At 50.6% G+C, this 17,121-nt stretch overlaps 1 protein-coding gene across 2 annotated transcripts in view; it reads left to right on the top strand.

The window, feature by feature from the left end:
* Positions 1-17,121, top strand: part of LOC147025742 (P2X purinoceptor 4-like) — a 112,925-nt gene that overhangs the window by 3,055 nt on the left and 92,749 nt on the right. The window contains exons 1-2 of one of the 2 annotated variants that reach the window (XM_085880440.1): positions 16,225-16,282; positions 16,529-16,679. In XM_085880440.1, the coding sequence (XP_085736566.1) occupies positions 16,546-16,679 (134 nt within the window). In that variant the 5' untranslated portion in view covers positions 16,225-16,282; positions 16,529-16,545. Of the gene's footprint in view, positions 1-16,224; positions 16,283-16,528; positions 16,680-17,121 lie in introns of those variants that run through there. The other variant, XM_085880441.1, reaches the window with a different exon arrangement.

Below are 17,121 nucleotides of genomic sequence, written 5' to 3'. Positions count from 1 at the left end.
AAAAGCAATGCACAATGAAAAACACTTAATCAATCCTACTTAAAGACGGGGCCCATGGACACACACACACACACACACACACACACACACACACACACACATGAAAATGGACCTCAGTGGGTCTTCAGTCAATAGAGCCGGGCCGGGGTACCTGTCCCGCCTCGTGCAGTGGGACTCGTGCCTCCCACCACGGTGGGACTCGAACCCACGACCTTGGCGTTGCCAGCACCAAGACTGCAGACCGCTCGACAACGACCACAGACCGCGCCGCAATCGCCACCAGGACTGCAGACCGCTATCGCCACGATCCACGATCCTCCAGAACGCACTCTTGTCGACAACCACTCACTGGCTTTGGATGCCTGGTTGGAAATGTCTGAATTGAAATGTCCTTTCCCACAAGAAATGTCTCACACACGATGACAGGCTGCTCGGCAAAAACCACGATCTCCGTCTCTCGAACGCTGGTCCTGGCAACCACACTCCTCCTCTTTAGGAGGGAGGGCTTCTTCTCCCCGCCACTCACCTCCTGATTGGACGGTGGGTTGTCAGGCGACTCGTGGCGGCCTCCCGATTGGCTGGGGCGTGCGTGTGGTGCTCGCCCTCCGCTTTTTGGCTGGAAAAAATGCTCTGCCCCTCCTCGGAGCGGAGCTTCAACCCGAGTTGACAAAGGCTCCGCCCACATCCTCAGCCAAAAACACATGCGTAATGGCGACCGGTCTGGTTTGGGAAGGTTGCGTTGTTGTAGTGGATGTAGTCGTAGAAGTTGTAGTTGTTGTTGGTGAAGAAACCCTAACTATAAAATAATTCACAGCACAAGTACAATTAATCACCCATTAAACATAGGATGGGACCCTACCTAGAAACACATACTTACTGATATAACTGATCTATAAGGATTCTGACTGTTTTGTGCGATGGATTCCAGATTCGCAACAATATATTGCTGTCACGTCTGGAGCAGTTGGATATTGACATTGCATATTCCATCCATCCATCCATTGGGACCATACTCTGCAGAGCATCGGTGCTGCCAAAGCAGTCTCCTGGGCTATTGGGCACAATCCTGGACGGGTCGCCACTCCGACGCAGGATACTCGAATGGCTCAATCATTCCATCAAGCTGGTACTCATTTTGCCAACCGCAGAAGGATAATAGGCTGAGTCAACCCCACCTGGTATTAATTCAATAGCCGAGCAGGATTTGAACTTGGGATCCGAGGATCCCAAGCCCACAACCGTAACCACTAAGCCGACACCAGGCATAAACATTGCATATTGTTGCGGTCAATCGTACGACGATGCCTCCAATACGAGTGGCATTCACAAAGGAATGCAGGCACTCATTTGGGGCAAAAACAGTTTGGCAATTTATATTCCATGTGCTGGACACTCACTAAATCTAGCTGGGAATTCAGCAGTGGATTGCTGCCTTGTTGCCATGAGGTTCTTCGACTTTGTGCAAAAGTTGCATGCCTTTGTTTTTTCACAGTCAACCCAGCAATGGAAAGTGTTCACTGATGCTTTGTCGAATACTCCAGTTGTCAAACGACTCTGTGCCACGAGATGGTACATGCATGCAGATGCGACAAAAGCGCTCTGCTCTAGTTATTCAGCCGTCAAGAACTCGGAACTCGGAGATGACTAAAGCAGAAGCTTGAGTGTCACTTGGAAGCAGGCGGCCTGGTGAACACTGTAGACAATCTGGAAACTGGGATAATGGCTTCACTCTGGGACAAACTTCTTCAACAATTTAACACCATTAACTTGATGCTCCAAGATCCTAAACTCAACCTTAACAAGTGTCATTTCCCTCGTTGATGGCCTTGTAGAGTTCACCACATTGGAACGTTTGAGATTCTCATTTTTCAAACAGAAGTGGAAACAGCTAACTGACAATGATACCGATCCTGAGGAAAAATGTCAGAAGCAAAAGTGAATTCTGATTCCTCTACCAATGCGCTCCTCCTCAAGAGTCAGATATTCATGTGCTCAGCTCCTCCCTGTGTGAGAGAAGCAAATCCTCAACATCATCTTCGTCGACCTTCTCAAATCCCACTTGCAGAGCCATGTCCACAGTCTGTTGCCTTGCTTCGATTGTTACCTTGAAACCTCTGAACTCAATCACTGCCTCAGGCCAGAGTTGATGGAGATTAAAGTGCGGCTGGGTATGAATTTCCAATAAAGTCCAGTTTCAGAGGTTAAACACCTGACTTGCTGTGTAACCTCCATCCGCAATTACTGATTTCACGACAGTTGGAAATTGTTCGACAGCAACATCATCTGAAGCAGCAGCTTCCCCATTCAACTTAAGATTGTGGAACGCATGGTGACTCTTGAAGCACTTGAACATCAAGTCACTGGATCATTGGTATATTTGGTTAGATCACCATACAAACTCCTCGCATACTCTTGAATGACCATTTCAGACAAGGGCATGTTCTGTTGGTTATGATGCTCTATCCATGTGGTCAGCATCTTCTTTTTCTCAATAGCATCAGGCCGAGATATTGCAGTTCTGGTAACCCCGAGATTCGTTGCTGTCTGAGCGCTCTTCCAGATTTTGTCATGAATGGTTCTCAATGTAGAATCAAGAAGTCACATCTCTCTGAATATCAATGCTACTGTTACTTCTATCATACCAAACTAAAACATTTAATTTCACCTCCAATGAATGAGACCTTCTTGACTTCTTCTTCACTTGATCATGATCTGCAATGGAACTTGTTACACACTTTGCAGCCATAGTGTTGGCCGCCGTGAGTAAACGACTCACTCAGAATGATGGAGCACGAATGACCCACTCAGAATGATGGAGCATGAAGGACCCGCTCAGAATGACTGAGCACGAACGACTCGCACAGGATAACGGAGCACGAACGACTCGCACAGGATAACGGAGCACGAACGACTCGCACAGGATAACGGAGCACGGACGACTCGCACAGGATAACGGAGCACGGACGACTCGCACAGGATAACGGAGCACGGACGACTCGCACAGGATAACGGAGCACGGACGACTCGCACAGGATAACGGAGCACGGACGACTCGCACAGGATAACGGCGCACGGACGACTCGCACAGGATAACGGAGCACGGACGACTCGCACTGGATAACGGAGCACGGACGACTCGCGCTGGATAACGGAGCACGGACGACTCGCGCTGGATAACGGAGCACGGACGACTCGCGCTGGATAACGGAGCACGGACGACTCGCGCTGGATAACGGAGCACGGACGACTCGCGCTGGATAACGGAGCACGGACGACTCGCGCTGGATAACGGAGCACGGACGACTCGCGCTGGATAACGGAGCACGGACGACTCGCGCTGGATAACGGAGCACGGACGACTCGCGCTGGATAACGGAGCACGGACGACTCGCGCTGGATAACGGAGCACGGACGACTCGCGCTGGATAACGGAGCACGGACGACTCGCGCTGGATAACGGAGCACGGACGACTCGCGCTGGATAACGGAGCACGGACGACTCGCGCTGGATAACGGAGCACGGACGACTCGCGCTGGATAACGGAGCACGGACGACTCGCGCTGGATAACGGAGCACGGACGACTCGCGCTGGATAACGGAGCACGGACGACTCGCGCTGGATAACGGAGCACGGACGACTCGCGCTGGATAACGGAGCACGGACGACTCGCGCTGGATAACGGAGCACGGACGACTCGCGCTGGATAACGGAGCACGGACGACTCGCGCTGGATAACGGAGCACGGACGACTCGCGCTGGATAACGGAGCACGGACGACTCGCGCTGGATAACGGAGCACGGACGACTCGCGCTGGATAACGGAGCACGGACGACTCGCGCTGGATAACGGAGCACGGACGACTCGCGCTGGATAACGGAGCACGGACGACTCGCGCTGGATAACGGAGCACGGACGACTCGCGCTGGATAACGGAGCACGGACGACTCGCGCTGGATAACGGAGCACGGACGACTCGCGCTGGATAACGGAGCACGGACGACTCGCGCTGGATAACGGAGCACGGACGACTCGCGCTGGATAACGGAGCACGGACGACTCGCGCTGGATAACGGAGCACGGACGACTCGCGCTGGATAACGGAGCACGGACGACTCGCGCTGGATAACGGAGCACGGACGACTCGCGCTGGATAACGGAGCACGGACGACTCGCGCTGGATAACGGAGCACGGACGACTCGCGCTGGATAACGGAGCACGGACGACTCGCGCTGGATAACGGAGCACGGACGACTCGCGCTGGATAACGGAGCACGGACGACTCGCGCTGGATAACGGAGCACGGACGACTCGCGCTGGATAACGGAGCACGGACGACTCGCGCTGGATAACGGAGCACGGACGACTCGCGCTGGATAACGGAGCACGGACGACTCGCGCTGGATAACGGAGCACGGACGACTCGCGCTGGATAACGGAGCACGGACGACTCGCGCTGGATAACGGAGCACGGACGACTCGCGCTGGATAACGGAGCACGGACGACTCGCGCTGGATAACGGAGCACGGACGACTCGCGCTGGATAACGGAGCACGGACGACTCGCGCTGGATAACGGAGCACGGACGACTCGCGCTGGATAACGGAGCACGGACGACTCGCGCTGGATAACGGAGCACGGACGACTCGCGCTGGATAACGGAGCACGGACGACTCGCGCTGGATAACGGAGCACGGACGACTCGCGCTGGATAACGGAGCACGGACGACTCGCGCTGGATAACGGAGCACGGACGACTCGCGCTGGATAACGGAGCACGGACGACTCGCGCTGGATAACGGAGCACGGACGACTCGCGCTGGATAACGGAGCACGGACGACTCGCGCTGGATAACGGAGCACGGACGACTCGCGCTGGATAACGGAGCACGGACGACTCGCGCTGGATAACGGAGCACGGACGACTCGCGCTGGATAACGGAGCACGGACGACTCGCGCTGGATAACGGAGCACGGACGACTCGCGCTGGATAACGGAGCACGGACGACTCGCGCTGGATAACGGAGCACGGACGACTCGCGCTGGATAACGGAGCACGGACGACTCGCGCTGGATAACGGAGCACGGACGACTCGCGCTGGATAACGGAGCACGGACGACTCGCGCTGGATAACGGAGCACGGACGACTCGCGCTGGATAACGGAGCACGGACGACTCGCGCTGGATAACGGAGCACGGACGACTCGCGCTGGATAACGGAGCACGGACGACTCGCGCTGGATAACGGAGCACGGACGACTCGCGCTGGATAACGGAGCACGGACGACTCGCGCTGGATAACGGAGCACGGACGACTCGCGCTGGATAACGGAGCACGGACGACTCGCGCTGGATAACGGAGCACGGACGACTCGCGCTGGATAACGGAGCACGGACGACTCGCGCTGGATAACGGAGCACGGACGACTCGCGCTGGATAACGGAGCACGGACGACTCGCGCTGGATAACGGAGCACGGACGACTCGCGCTGGATAACGGAGCACGGACGACTCGCGCTGGATAACGGAGCACGGACGACTCGCGCTGGATAACGGAGCACGGACGACTCGCGCTGGATAACGGAGCACGGACGACTCGCGCTGGATAACGGAGCACGGACGACTCGCGCTGGATAACGGAGCACGGACGACTCGCGCTGGATAACGGAGCACGGACGACTCGCGCTGGATAACGGAGCACGGACGACTCGCGCTGGATAACGGAGCACGGACGACTCGCGCTGGATAACGGAGCACGGACGACTCGCGCTGGATAACGGAGCACGGACGACTCGCGCTGGATAACGGAGCACGGACGACTCGCGCTGGATAACGGAGCACGGACGACTCGCGCTGGATAACGGAGCACGGACGACTCGCGCTGGATAACGGAGCACGGACGACTCGCGCTGGATAACGGAGCACGGACGACTCGCGCTGGATAACGGAGCACGGACGACTCGCGCTGGATAACGGAGCACGGACGACTCGCGCTGGATAACGGAGCACGGACGACTCGCGCTGGATAACGGAGCACGGACGACTCGCGCTGGATAACGGAGCACGGACGACTCGCACTGGATAACGGAGCACGGACGACTCGCACTGGATAACGGAGCACGGACGACTCACACTGGATAACGGAGCACGAACGACTCGCACTGGATAACGGAGCACGAACGACTCGCACAGGATAACGGAGCACGAACGACTCGCACAGGATAACGGAGCACGATCGACTCGCACAGGATAACGGAGCACGAACGACTCGCACTGGATAACGGAGCACGAACGACTCGCACTGGATAACGGAGCACGAACGACTCGCACAGGATAACGGAGCACGAACGACTCGCACTGGATAACGGAGCACGAACGACTCGCACTGGATAACGGAGCACGAACGACTCGCACAGGATAACGGAGCACGAACGACTCGCACTGGATAACGGAGCACGAACGACTCGCACAGGATAACGGAGCACGAACGACTCGCACAGGATAACGGAGCACGATCGACTCGCACAGGATAACGGAGCACGAACGACTCGCACAGGATAACGGAGCACGAACGACTCGCACAGGATAACGGAGCACGAACGACTCGCACAGGACAACTTGGAACTGTTGTTGTTGTTGTTGTTGTGTTGAATCCGAGCTGGAGCGAAAATGCTTTATCAGAACATGGGTTATACGAGGGTCACCTGTACAATATTCAGTGACAATGTGAATGTTGTAGAGCACTTACCAAGTGGTTTAAGCACTCAGGGAAGCACTCCAATGAAACAATTGATAAAGAAGAACGGCTGGCTTGGTAAGCGATTACACCTCCCGAAGATGCCGGAATGTCAAATATGTCCGAATTAGACAAATGAATACTTTTTTTTTAGCATCACAACTGCTGCCAAGTTCAATTCAGGAGGTTATATTTTGTAATTCTGCTTTGTTTAAGGGCTTCTTGAGGTTATCGCATGTGTGGAAATGAAATAAAGCATCAAACGTTGCGGTCTCTGAGGGTTTATAAGCATTGCAATGTACCCAGCGATTTGTAGTCATGATGAACACGCATTCGATAATATTTGTTAACAAAGTAAAAAAAAACATAATGAAAAAGAAAGTGTGCCGCTATCTTGGTAAGGCTTATTTTGTTTTTTTGTGATGAGCACCCCCTAAATTATCTTCAAGAGGTGTATATAAATTAACCCAAACACCCAATTTTCATTCATGCACCACCTTTGCATTCCCTTAGTAAGCATGCAAAGTTTGGGGATGCTCGGTTTCATGGTTTTGGAGTTCAGGAGAAAATGGATGGACTGACGGACACACACTGACATTTATTATTCCAGATGTGGCCCTCACTAAATTCCTGTACAATGTTAACACCACCTCTTTTGATTTGTAAATGATCCCCCATCCGAATACAACCTAAAACCCTATTTGATCTACCTATAGCTGCCTGGTATTGTGCTGCCTGCTTACCTCCCGTATCTATTACCACCCCCAGATCCTTCTCCTGTGTGACATGCTCCAAAATTGCCCCTTACATCCTGTAATCTCCATTTTCATTGCTCTTTCCCATCCCCAACACCTTACACTTGTTCAGGTTAAATTAAATCTGCCAATCTTTGGCCCAATCTATACAAGTATCATATCAATACTTTCCTGAATCTGATCACCACCCTCTCTGCTCTCCACCTTACCTCCAAGCTTTGTGTCATCTGCAAATTTGGAAAGCTTACTCTTTATCCCACTATCCAAATCGGTGATGTAAATAATGAATAATAATGGTCCGAGTACTGATCCCCGAGGTACCCCACTACTTGCATCTTCCCGACAAGACATCCTCCCACTCACAGCCACTCTTTGTTTCCTACAACTCACTTCTTGAAGGTTTCCCATTTCTCTGATGCTGATTTTCCTGTTGTTAGATTCTCCAAATCGACATTACTCAACTCTCTCCTTGTCCCCTCAAGGTTGGCCTTCTTTAAATCTAATAGCCTTACTCTACTATCCTCAACTCCAACCTTTAACAGAATCTTTGCACATACAATGTTATGGTCACATGATCTTAAATGCTCCTCCACCTCCACCTCCTCCACCATATTGGGATCGTTACTTAAAAGGAGGTCCAACACTGCACTCCCCCCTGCACGAAAGAGTAATTAAGGGAAAAAAAAAAAGAAAAAACAAATCAAACTTTTTTCAAAAATCAAATTTTGCCTAAAATACTCCCCGGCACCTCCTGAAAGTTGAACAAAGATCCGTTCAAACATGTCTGAGAAAAATGGTGATACACACACACACTTGCACACTCGTACACTCTCACACATGCACACACATACACACATACATATACACACACACACATATATATATATATATATATATATATATATATATATATATATATATATATATATATATATATATATATATATATATATATATATATACACACACGGCTCTTTTATCGTGTCGATTGGTTGGAGGAGTTTGCTAATCGGATGAAATATCAGACACCGTAATGTAACTTTTAGAAATCCATGTAATCGGTCCATGCACCCGTTGTGTGTTGTGGTCCATCGTCCATGGTAACGTCCAGTTGAACATCTAAGTTGGGAGATTTACCTCCATTACCGAAGACAGCCAGAGGTTATGGTTTCATACCTGTCTGTCTGTTTGTCTGTGAGCAGGATATCTCAAAAAGTTATGGACGGATTAAGACGAAATTTGGTGGACAGGTTGGGTGTGTGACAAAAAGGAATCGATTAGATTTTGGTGAAGATCCAGATCCAAATCCGACAACAATTTAATTTTCGAAGTGATTGTTCAGGTCAGGTCAGATATGGGAGGATGCGCCAGAGCAGCGTGTCGACCTCCACACCTCTCCTCCATCACTCAATCACACCTCTCCTAAATCTCCACCCTCCCCTCCATAACTCCACCACACCTCTCCTAAATCTCCACCCTCCCCTCCATAACTCCACCACACCTCTCCTAAATCTCCACCCTCCCCTCCATCACATCACCACACTTCTCCGACATCACTTCACCACACCTCTCCTAAATCTCCACCCTCTCCTCCATCACTCCACCACACCTCTCCTCCATCACTCCACCACACCTCTCCTAAATCTCCACCCTCCCCTCCATCACTCCACCACACCTCTCCTAAATCTCCCTCTCCCCTGCATCACTGCACCACACCTCTCCTAAACCTCCACCCTTCCCTCCATCACTCCACCACACCTTTCCTACATCTTCACCCTCTCCTCCATCACTCCACCACACCTCTCCTACATCACTCCACCACACCTCTCCTAAATCTCCCTCTCCCCTCCATCACTGCACCACACCTCTCCTAAACCTCCACCCTTCCCTCCATCACTCCACCACACCTTTCCTACATCTTCACCCTCTCCTCCATCACTCCACCACACCTCTCCTACATCACTCCACCACACCTCTCCTACAACACTCCACCACACCTCTCCTAAATCTCCCTCTCCCTCCATCACTGCACCACACCTCTCCTAAATCTCCACCCTCCCCTCCATCACATCACCACACTTCTCCGACATCACTTCACCACACCTCTCCTAAATCTCCACCCTCTCCTCCATCACTCCACCACACCTCTCCTAAATCTCCCTCTCCCCTCCATCACTCCACCACACCTCTCCTAAACCTCCACCCTTCCCTCCATCACTCCACCACACCTCTCCTAAACCTCCACCCTTCCCTCCATCACTCCCCCACACCTTTCCTACATCTTCACCCTCTCCTACATCACTCCACCACACCTCTCCTAAACCTCCACCCTTCCCTCCATCATTTGACCACACCTCTCCTAAACCTCCACCCTCCCCTCCATCATTTCACCACACCTCTCCTAAACCTCCACCCTCCCCTCCATCACTCCACCACACCTCTGTTGAGCTACCCCCCAATCATACCACATCACGTTGGTTGAGCCATCACTACTTGTTCAATTCCAACTGCTGTATCAGATACACAGTAATATTTGATCATCGTACACAGGAACACGGTACAACGGTTTCGCGAAATTACCAACAATCTTTCAATCACAACGTTTTGTGTTTCATGTAAAAAAGGTAAAAATAATAATTCACTGTTCGAGGTTGAGACGGACGACATTGCAGGTTAATCAGTGCTCGTTATCGATTATATATTAGGAATTGCTTCGAGTCATAGGAAGCAAAGAGTGGCTGTGAGTGGGAGGATGTAAGTATCTTGGGATCTTGGGAGATTCCTCTCCCAAGACGTGTCTGACTCCCAAGTATCACTCCCTGGTTACTCCCTCTTACGGTATGACAGACCTGAGCCTCGTCCTGGTGGAGGTGTTGCTCTCTTCATCAAAGACTCTATTCCTCACTCTCCCTGCACTGCTCTCTCTCCCCCACACCCCCAGGAATACCTCTGGCTTCGGCTTCCCCTCCACTCCCACCTCATGTTTATATGTGTACTGTACCGTCCACCGAACAGTGATGACTCCATCTACACCTCACTCTCCGAAAACATGGACCATCTTCTATCTTCTCATCCAAACTCTCTCTTCCTCTTATGTGGCGACTTCAATTGTCATCACGCCAGTTGGCTAGGTGTGGGTACCTCTCTCACCTGCCATGGGACATCAGCAAAAGCTTTCTGTGACTCATTGGGACTGACTCAATCGGTCGACTTCGCGACCGGGATCTCAACCAATGGTACTCCATCTCTTCTGGATCTGATTTTGACAAATTTCCCTGACAATATCTGCTGCTCTTCCTTCGCTCCAATTGGTTCTTCTGACCACGTCCTTGTTAAAGTGGACATCTCTCTGGCTGTCATCAGAGAACCACCTCACCGCCGTCCCGAGTCTGGCATTTCACTCAAGCCGACTGGCAGGGTCTCCGACAGCCATCAAACTTCCAGACTGGTCTTCTATCACTACTTTCTCAAACATCAACTCATCCTGGGAATTCTTTCAAAGAAACTTGCTCTCCCTCATGCACAGATTTATCCCCTCTCGTGTTCAGTTGTCTTACCCTTCCTCCCGCCCTTGGTTTACTGAAGCTTGTGGTGAGGCAGTTGTCCTGAAACAACTTGCCTTTGCCTCATGGAAAGCAAACCCAACTGAGAGCAATCTCAGTTCTTTCCACAAAGCTCGGAACAAGTGTGTATCTACCCTCAGGAGAGCCAGAAAACAACATCTTTCTCATCTCAAGTCTGAACTCTCAAACCTCTCTCCCTCCTCAAAATCCTGGTGGCGTTTAATCAAATCTGTTTCTGGTGTATGTTCCCCCTCCATCCCCTCCCTTACCTCAAATGGCCGCACTGCTGATTCCACACGTGATAAAGCTGAATGTCTAAACTCGGTGTTTGCAGCTAAATCTTGTGTCCTAAACCCCATCACTATCTCTACCCACTTTGCCCAGTCGCACCCAACTGTCCCTGGACTCTGTATCCTTTTCTCCTGACAAGGTGGAGAGCTTGCTTTCAAACCTCGAGTCAGATTCTGCAACTGGTCCAGACGGCATCAGCCCACGTGTCCTCAAAGCCTGCTCTTCTGCTCTTGCTCACCCTCTCTCTGTTCTATTCACCCTCTCATTTTCCCAAGGTCATCTGCCATCTGCTTGGGAAATCTGCTAACATCACTGCCCTGCATAAAAAAGGTGCAAAAACAGATCCCTGTAACTATAGACCAATCAGCCTTCTCCCAATCATCAGCAAGGTTATGGAATCCATCATCGCTTCAGACATGAAATCCTTCCTCTTCTCCAATGGCTTGATTTCCAATCATCAATTTGGTTTCAGACCAGGTCACTCTACCCTGGATATGCTGCTACTGCTCTCCCATCAATGGATGGAGGTCCTCCATGCCAGACAGGAAATCCGAGCCGTATCCCTGGACATATCACGTGCTTTTGACACAGTCTGGCACCCTGCCCTACTCACCAAACTCTCTTCCCATGGTATTCAAGGCCATCTCCACTCATGGCTCGCAGACTTCCTCTCCTGTCGCAGTCAACGTGTGGCCCTAAATGGAGTTCTTTCATCCCCTCTTCCTGTGCAGGCTGGAGTTCCTCAAGGTAGCGTTCTGGGCCCTGTTCTTTTCTGGTTTTCATCAATGATCTCTCGGACTCTCTGGAAAATCCTCTATTTCTCTTTGCCGACGACTCCACCCTCTGCCGTACCATCTGTCATCCCTCAGACCGGCAAGCAGCAGCTTCTTCGCTCACTGCAGATCTGGATAAAATCACAAACTGGTCCAACACGTGGCACATGTCTTTCAACCCACACAAATCTCACACTCTCACTTTGTCTCTTCGAAAGGACCGTTTACAAACCCCCCCCATCCACTTTCTCAACAATCCTCTGGAAAAGTCTTTTCTTTCAAGCTTCTGGGTCTCACTATCTGCCATGACCTTTCCTGGGAAAGTCACATTTCCAACCTTGCCTCAAAAGCCAGTCGCCGACTGGGAGTCCTCCGTCGTGCAAAGTCCTTCCTCGGCCCTCTTGAGCTCCTGACTACTTACAAAGCTTTTGTCCGTAGCCTGATGGAGTACTGCTCTCCCCTCTGGGCTGGTGCTCCTGCCTCCCACCTTTCTCGACTTCACGCTGTCGAAACCAGGGCTTTTAAGATCATTGGCATCTCCCGCAATGAAGCTGAGTCTTTGGGCCTCTCACTCAATCACCGCAGGTTGGTCGGTGGTCTTTCTGTCTTCTACCGACTCCTCTCCCGCCTTGCCCCCCCTGCTCTCTCTGCGCTTTGTCCCAACCACATTTCCACAGGGCGCTCAAGGTCCGCCAACAACCCCCTTCTGGTAAAACTACCAAAATCACGAATCACTGCTCATCTTCACTCTTTCATTCCTCTTTTTTCCCGCCTTTGGAATAAACTTCCTCACTCTATTCTTTCCCATTCTTCCCTCCAGGCTTTCAAAACAGCTGTTCACCACCACCTCTTATCTTCCCCCATCCAAATCCTCGATCTTTTCTACCCCCGATAATCCACCCAAGCCCACTTCCTTCAATTCTCCTGCTTTCCTTCCTGAAAGTCCCTGTAATGTCCATCTTCTCCTCGCCATGTTCCCCGTCCCATCCCCATCCCTCTCCCTTCCACAGTTCACCTGTGTCTGTTCCCCAATGTTTTGTCCCTTCCACTCCCACCCCTCTTGTCTCATGCCTCCTTGCTGTGAGTTGTGTGTTAGCTCTCATACGAGCCTCGACCAAGGTATACAAAAAAAAAAAAAAAAAAAAAAGTAGTGGGGTACCACAGGGATCAGTACTCGGACCATTACTATTCATTATTTACATATAAATTATTTGGATAATGGGGTGAAGAATTAGCTTTCCAAATTTGCAGATGACACAAAGCTTGGAGGTGAGGTGGATAGCAGAGGGGGTGGTGATCAGATTCAGGAAAGTATTGATACTTGCATAGATTGGGCAAAAGATTGGCAGATGTAGTTTAACCTGAACAAGTGTAAGGTGTTTGGGATGGGAAAGAACAATGAAAATAGAGATTACAGGATGTAAGAGGTAATTTTGGAGCGTGTCACACAGGAGAAGGATCTGGGGGTGGGAATAGATATGGGAGGGAAGCAGGAAGCACAATGCCAGGGAGCTATAGGTAGATCAAATAGGGGTTTCGGCTGTATAAGGAGGGGGATCATTTATAAATCAAGAGGTGGTGTTGACATTGCACAGGAAGTTAGTGAGGGCCACATCCAGAATATTGTGTGCAGTTTTGGTCACCACAACTGAGGAAGGACATAGATGCCATGGAGAGGTTTCAGCACAGGGTTACTAGATTGATTCCAGTCCTAGCTAGACTCAGCTATGAGGAGCGGTTGAAGGACACCGGGCTTTATTCACTGGAAAGGAGGTGGTTATGAGGAGATATGATGGAGATGTTTAAGATAATGAAAGGTAGAGATAAAATAAGTGAAGATGAATTATTCAACAGAGTAGACAGTGACATGACCAGGGCCAGAGCCTGAGAGTAAAGAGTTGGAGAGTGAAGACGGTAGTAAGGGAGGGACTTTTACTCAGAGAGTAGTTAATGCATGGAATGGTCTCCCTGGAAAGGTAGTGGCAGCAGAAACAGGAGATAAGTTTAAATTAGAATGAGATAGGTACCTGGAAGTTATGGAGATAGAGGGGAATGGGGATGGTGATAAAATTTATCGGGAGCCTGAGCATTGATGGGTGATTGTGTACGGAGTGCTGTTGGTGGGGGTCTCGTCAAGGTCTGTTGTGTGGTTGTGTATGGAGTGTTGTTGGTGGGGGTCTCGTCAAGGTTTGTTGTGTGGTTGTGTCTGGAGTGTTGTTGGTGGGGGTCTCGTCAAGGTTTGTTGTGTGGTTGTGTATGGAGTGCTGTTGGGGGTGTCATCAGGGGCTGTTGTGTGGTTGTGTATGGAGTATTGTTGGTGGGGTCTCATCAAGGTTTGTTGTGTGGTTTTGTATGGAGTGTTGTTGGTGGGGGTCTCATCAGGGGCTGTTGTGTGGTTGTGTATGGAGTATTATTGGTGGGGGTCTCATCAGGGGCTGTTGTGTGGTTGTGTATGGAGTGTTGTTGGTGGGGGTCTCATCAGGGCCTGTTGTGTGGTTGTGTATGGAGTGCTGATGGTGGGGGTCTCGTCAAGGTGGGTTGTGAGGGTGTGTATGGGGTGTTGTTGGTGGGGGACTCGTCAAGGTTTGGTGTGTGGGTGTGTCTGGAGTGTTGTTGGTGGGGGTCTCGTCAAGGTTTGTTGTGTGGTTGTGTATGGAGTGTTGTTGGCGGGGGTCTCGTCAAGGTTTGTTGTGTGGTTGTGTATGGAGTGCTGTTGGGGGTGACATCAGGGGCTGTTGTGTGGATGTGTATGGAGTATTGTTGGTGGGGGCCTCATCAAGGTTTGTTGTGTGGTTTTGTATGGAGTGTTGTTGGTGGGGGTCTCATCAGGGGCTGTTGTGTGGTTGTGTATGGAGTGTTGGTGGGGGTTCTCATCAGGGGCTGTTGTGTGGTTGTGTATGGAGTATTGTTAGTGGGGGTCTCGTCAAGGTTTGTTGTGTGGTTGTGTATGGAGTGTTGGTGGGGGTCTCGTCAAGCTTTGTTGTGTGGTTGTGTATAGAGTGTTGTTGGTGGGGGTCTCGTAAAGGTCTGTTGTGTGGTTGTGTATGGAGTGCTGTTGGTGGGGGTCTCATCAGGGCTGTTGTGTGGTTGTGTATGGAGTGTTGTTGGTGGGGGTTTCGTCAAGGGATTTTGTGTGGTTAGTTTTGTTTTGGGTTTTTTTTTTTTTAACCCAAGAAACATTTTCTCCCACTCCTCCTCTCCCTCCCCCAAAAGGAAAAAAATACATTAAAGAAAAAACGTTTTTCATTTTGATAAAGTCATCGATTGGTCTGGTGTTGAATGTGACGCAGGCACGATGGGCCGAATGGCCTCCTCCTGGGTCCAATTTCCCCCCCGAAGGTGGATGGAGGTTATGTTTTCACCCCTCTCCATCTGTCTGTCTGTGAACAGGATATATCAAAATTTATGGACGGATTCGGACGAAAATTAGTGGACAGGTTGGGTGTGTTACAAAGATGAACACATTGGATTTTGGTGAAGATCCGGATCCGGATTCAGATATGAGAATTATAATTATAATTATTATTATTATTATTATTATTATTATTGTTATTATTCTTTAAAGCGATTCGTCACCGTTGAGAGATGCGGATCAAAACGATAGACAGCATGACATGTCAAACTAGTTGTGGACGAGTCATAATTCAACTTGGTGGACGAGTTAGTCGGCGATGGAAACAAGCCGATTCGAATTTGGTTCACATCAAGATCCCGATCCGACCCATCAGTGGATACAGAAAGTAAACTGTTCAGCCCGGCGGAGGTATGGGCTCCACTGAGTACCGTTCTAGTTTCCTTGTCTATTACAAAAGTACCGCCATCGGACACCAGGTGAAGGCAGGTGAGTGTCACGACCTATCAATATCCTGCATTGAAAAAGAAACGTTCAGGAACTCAGGGTAGTGGACGTGGACGTGGACGTGGACGTGGACGTGGACGTGGACGTGGACGTGGACGTGGACCAGTTGTGTTAGAATGGATTTTTATGAATTGGACGTTGTTCAGAGTAAATTGTTAAGGGCGTGGTTTGGAGGGCGTGGTTTGGAGGGCGTGGTCGAGTGGGCGTGGTTTGGAGGGCGTGGTCGAGTGGGCGTGGTTTGGAGGGCGTGGTTATGTAGGTGTAACGGGTGTGGTTTTGGGTGGTGATTTTGCCGGTGTTTGTAAGTGTTTTCATTATTGGTGTTTGAGTAAACGTGAGAGTGAATCTGTCGGTATATTCTCGTATTTCTCACCAACTACGCCATTTTATATTGTTCTCAAGAAAGAGGGAGTGAAGCGAAATTCAGCAGTGTTTGCGCATTACCAGCTACGTGGTGTTCACGGCTCATTACTCCTCACCTCCTCACCTCCTCACCTCCTCACCTCCTCACCTCCTCACCTCCTCACCTCCTCACCTCCTCACCCAGAGGGAAGTGTCCGCACCATGTCCATCAAGTCTCAGTTCAGCAGCTTCTGGTGCGACTACTCCACGGAGCGCACTGTGCGGGTGCAACGTGTCTGGATCGCCTGGATCTACCGAGTGTTGCAGCTGCTGCTGCTATTCGGTTACGTGTTCGTGTAAGTAGCGTGCGGGGAGGCTCGCGGAACTCGTGTCCACAGATATCCGAGCCAAGGTAAGACTTGGGAATTTCGAATCCACAGTTTTGCAGACGAACCTTGCGATCACGTCTCCATCTGGGAGGTCGAGTAGACGAGGCTTTGGAAGATCTGAGCTCCAGGTGTACATCAATGGATTGGACAAGCTGGAACCTGATGGTCCATGTGATTACGTGTACAGATTTTCCATGTTTATAGTGGAGGACAAGCTGGAACCTGATGGTCCATGTGGTTACGTGTACATATTTTCCGTGTTTATAGTGGAGGACAAGCTGGAACCTGATGGTCCATGTGATTACATGTACAGATTTTCCATGTTTATAGTGGAGGACAAGTTTGAACCTAATAGACCATGTCATTACATGTACATATTTTCCGTGTTTATAGTGGAGGACAAGCTGGA

This window comes from Eptatretus burgeri, chromosome 5 (assembly GCF_056783735.1).
Source record: "Eptatretus burgeri isolate ZD-2024b chromosome 5, Ebu_testis_v1, whole genome shotgun sequence".
NCBI lineage: Eukaryota > Metazoa > Chordata > Myxini > Myxiniformes > Myxinidae > Eptatretus > Eptatretus burgeri.
The sequence above is the reverse complement of the archived record's forward strand: the minus strand, read 5'-3'. Positions and strand labels throughout refer to the sequence as shown.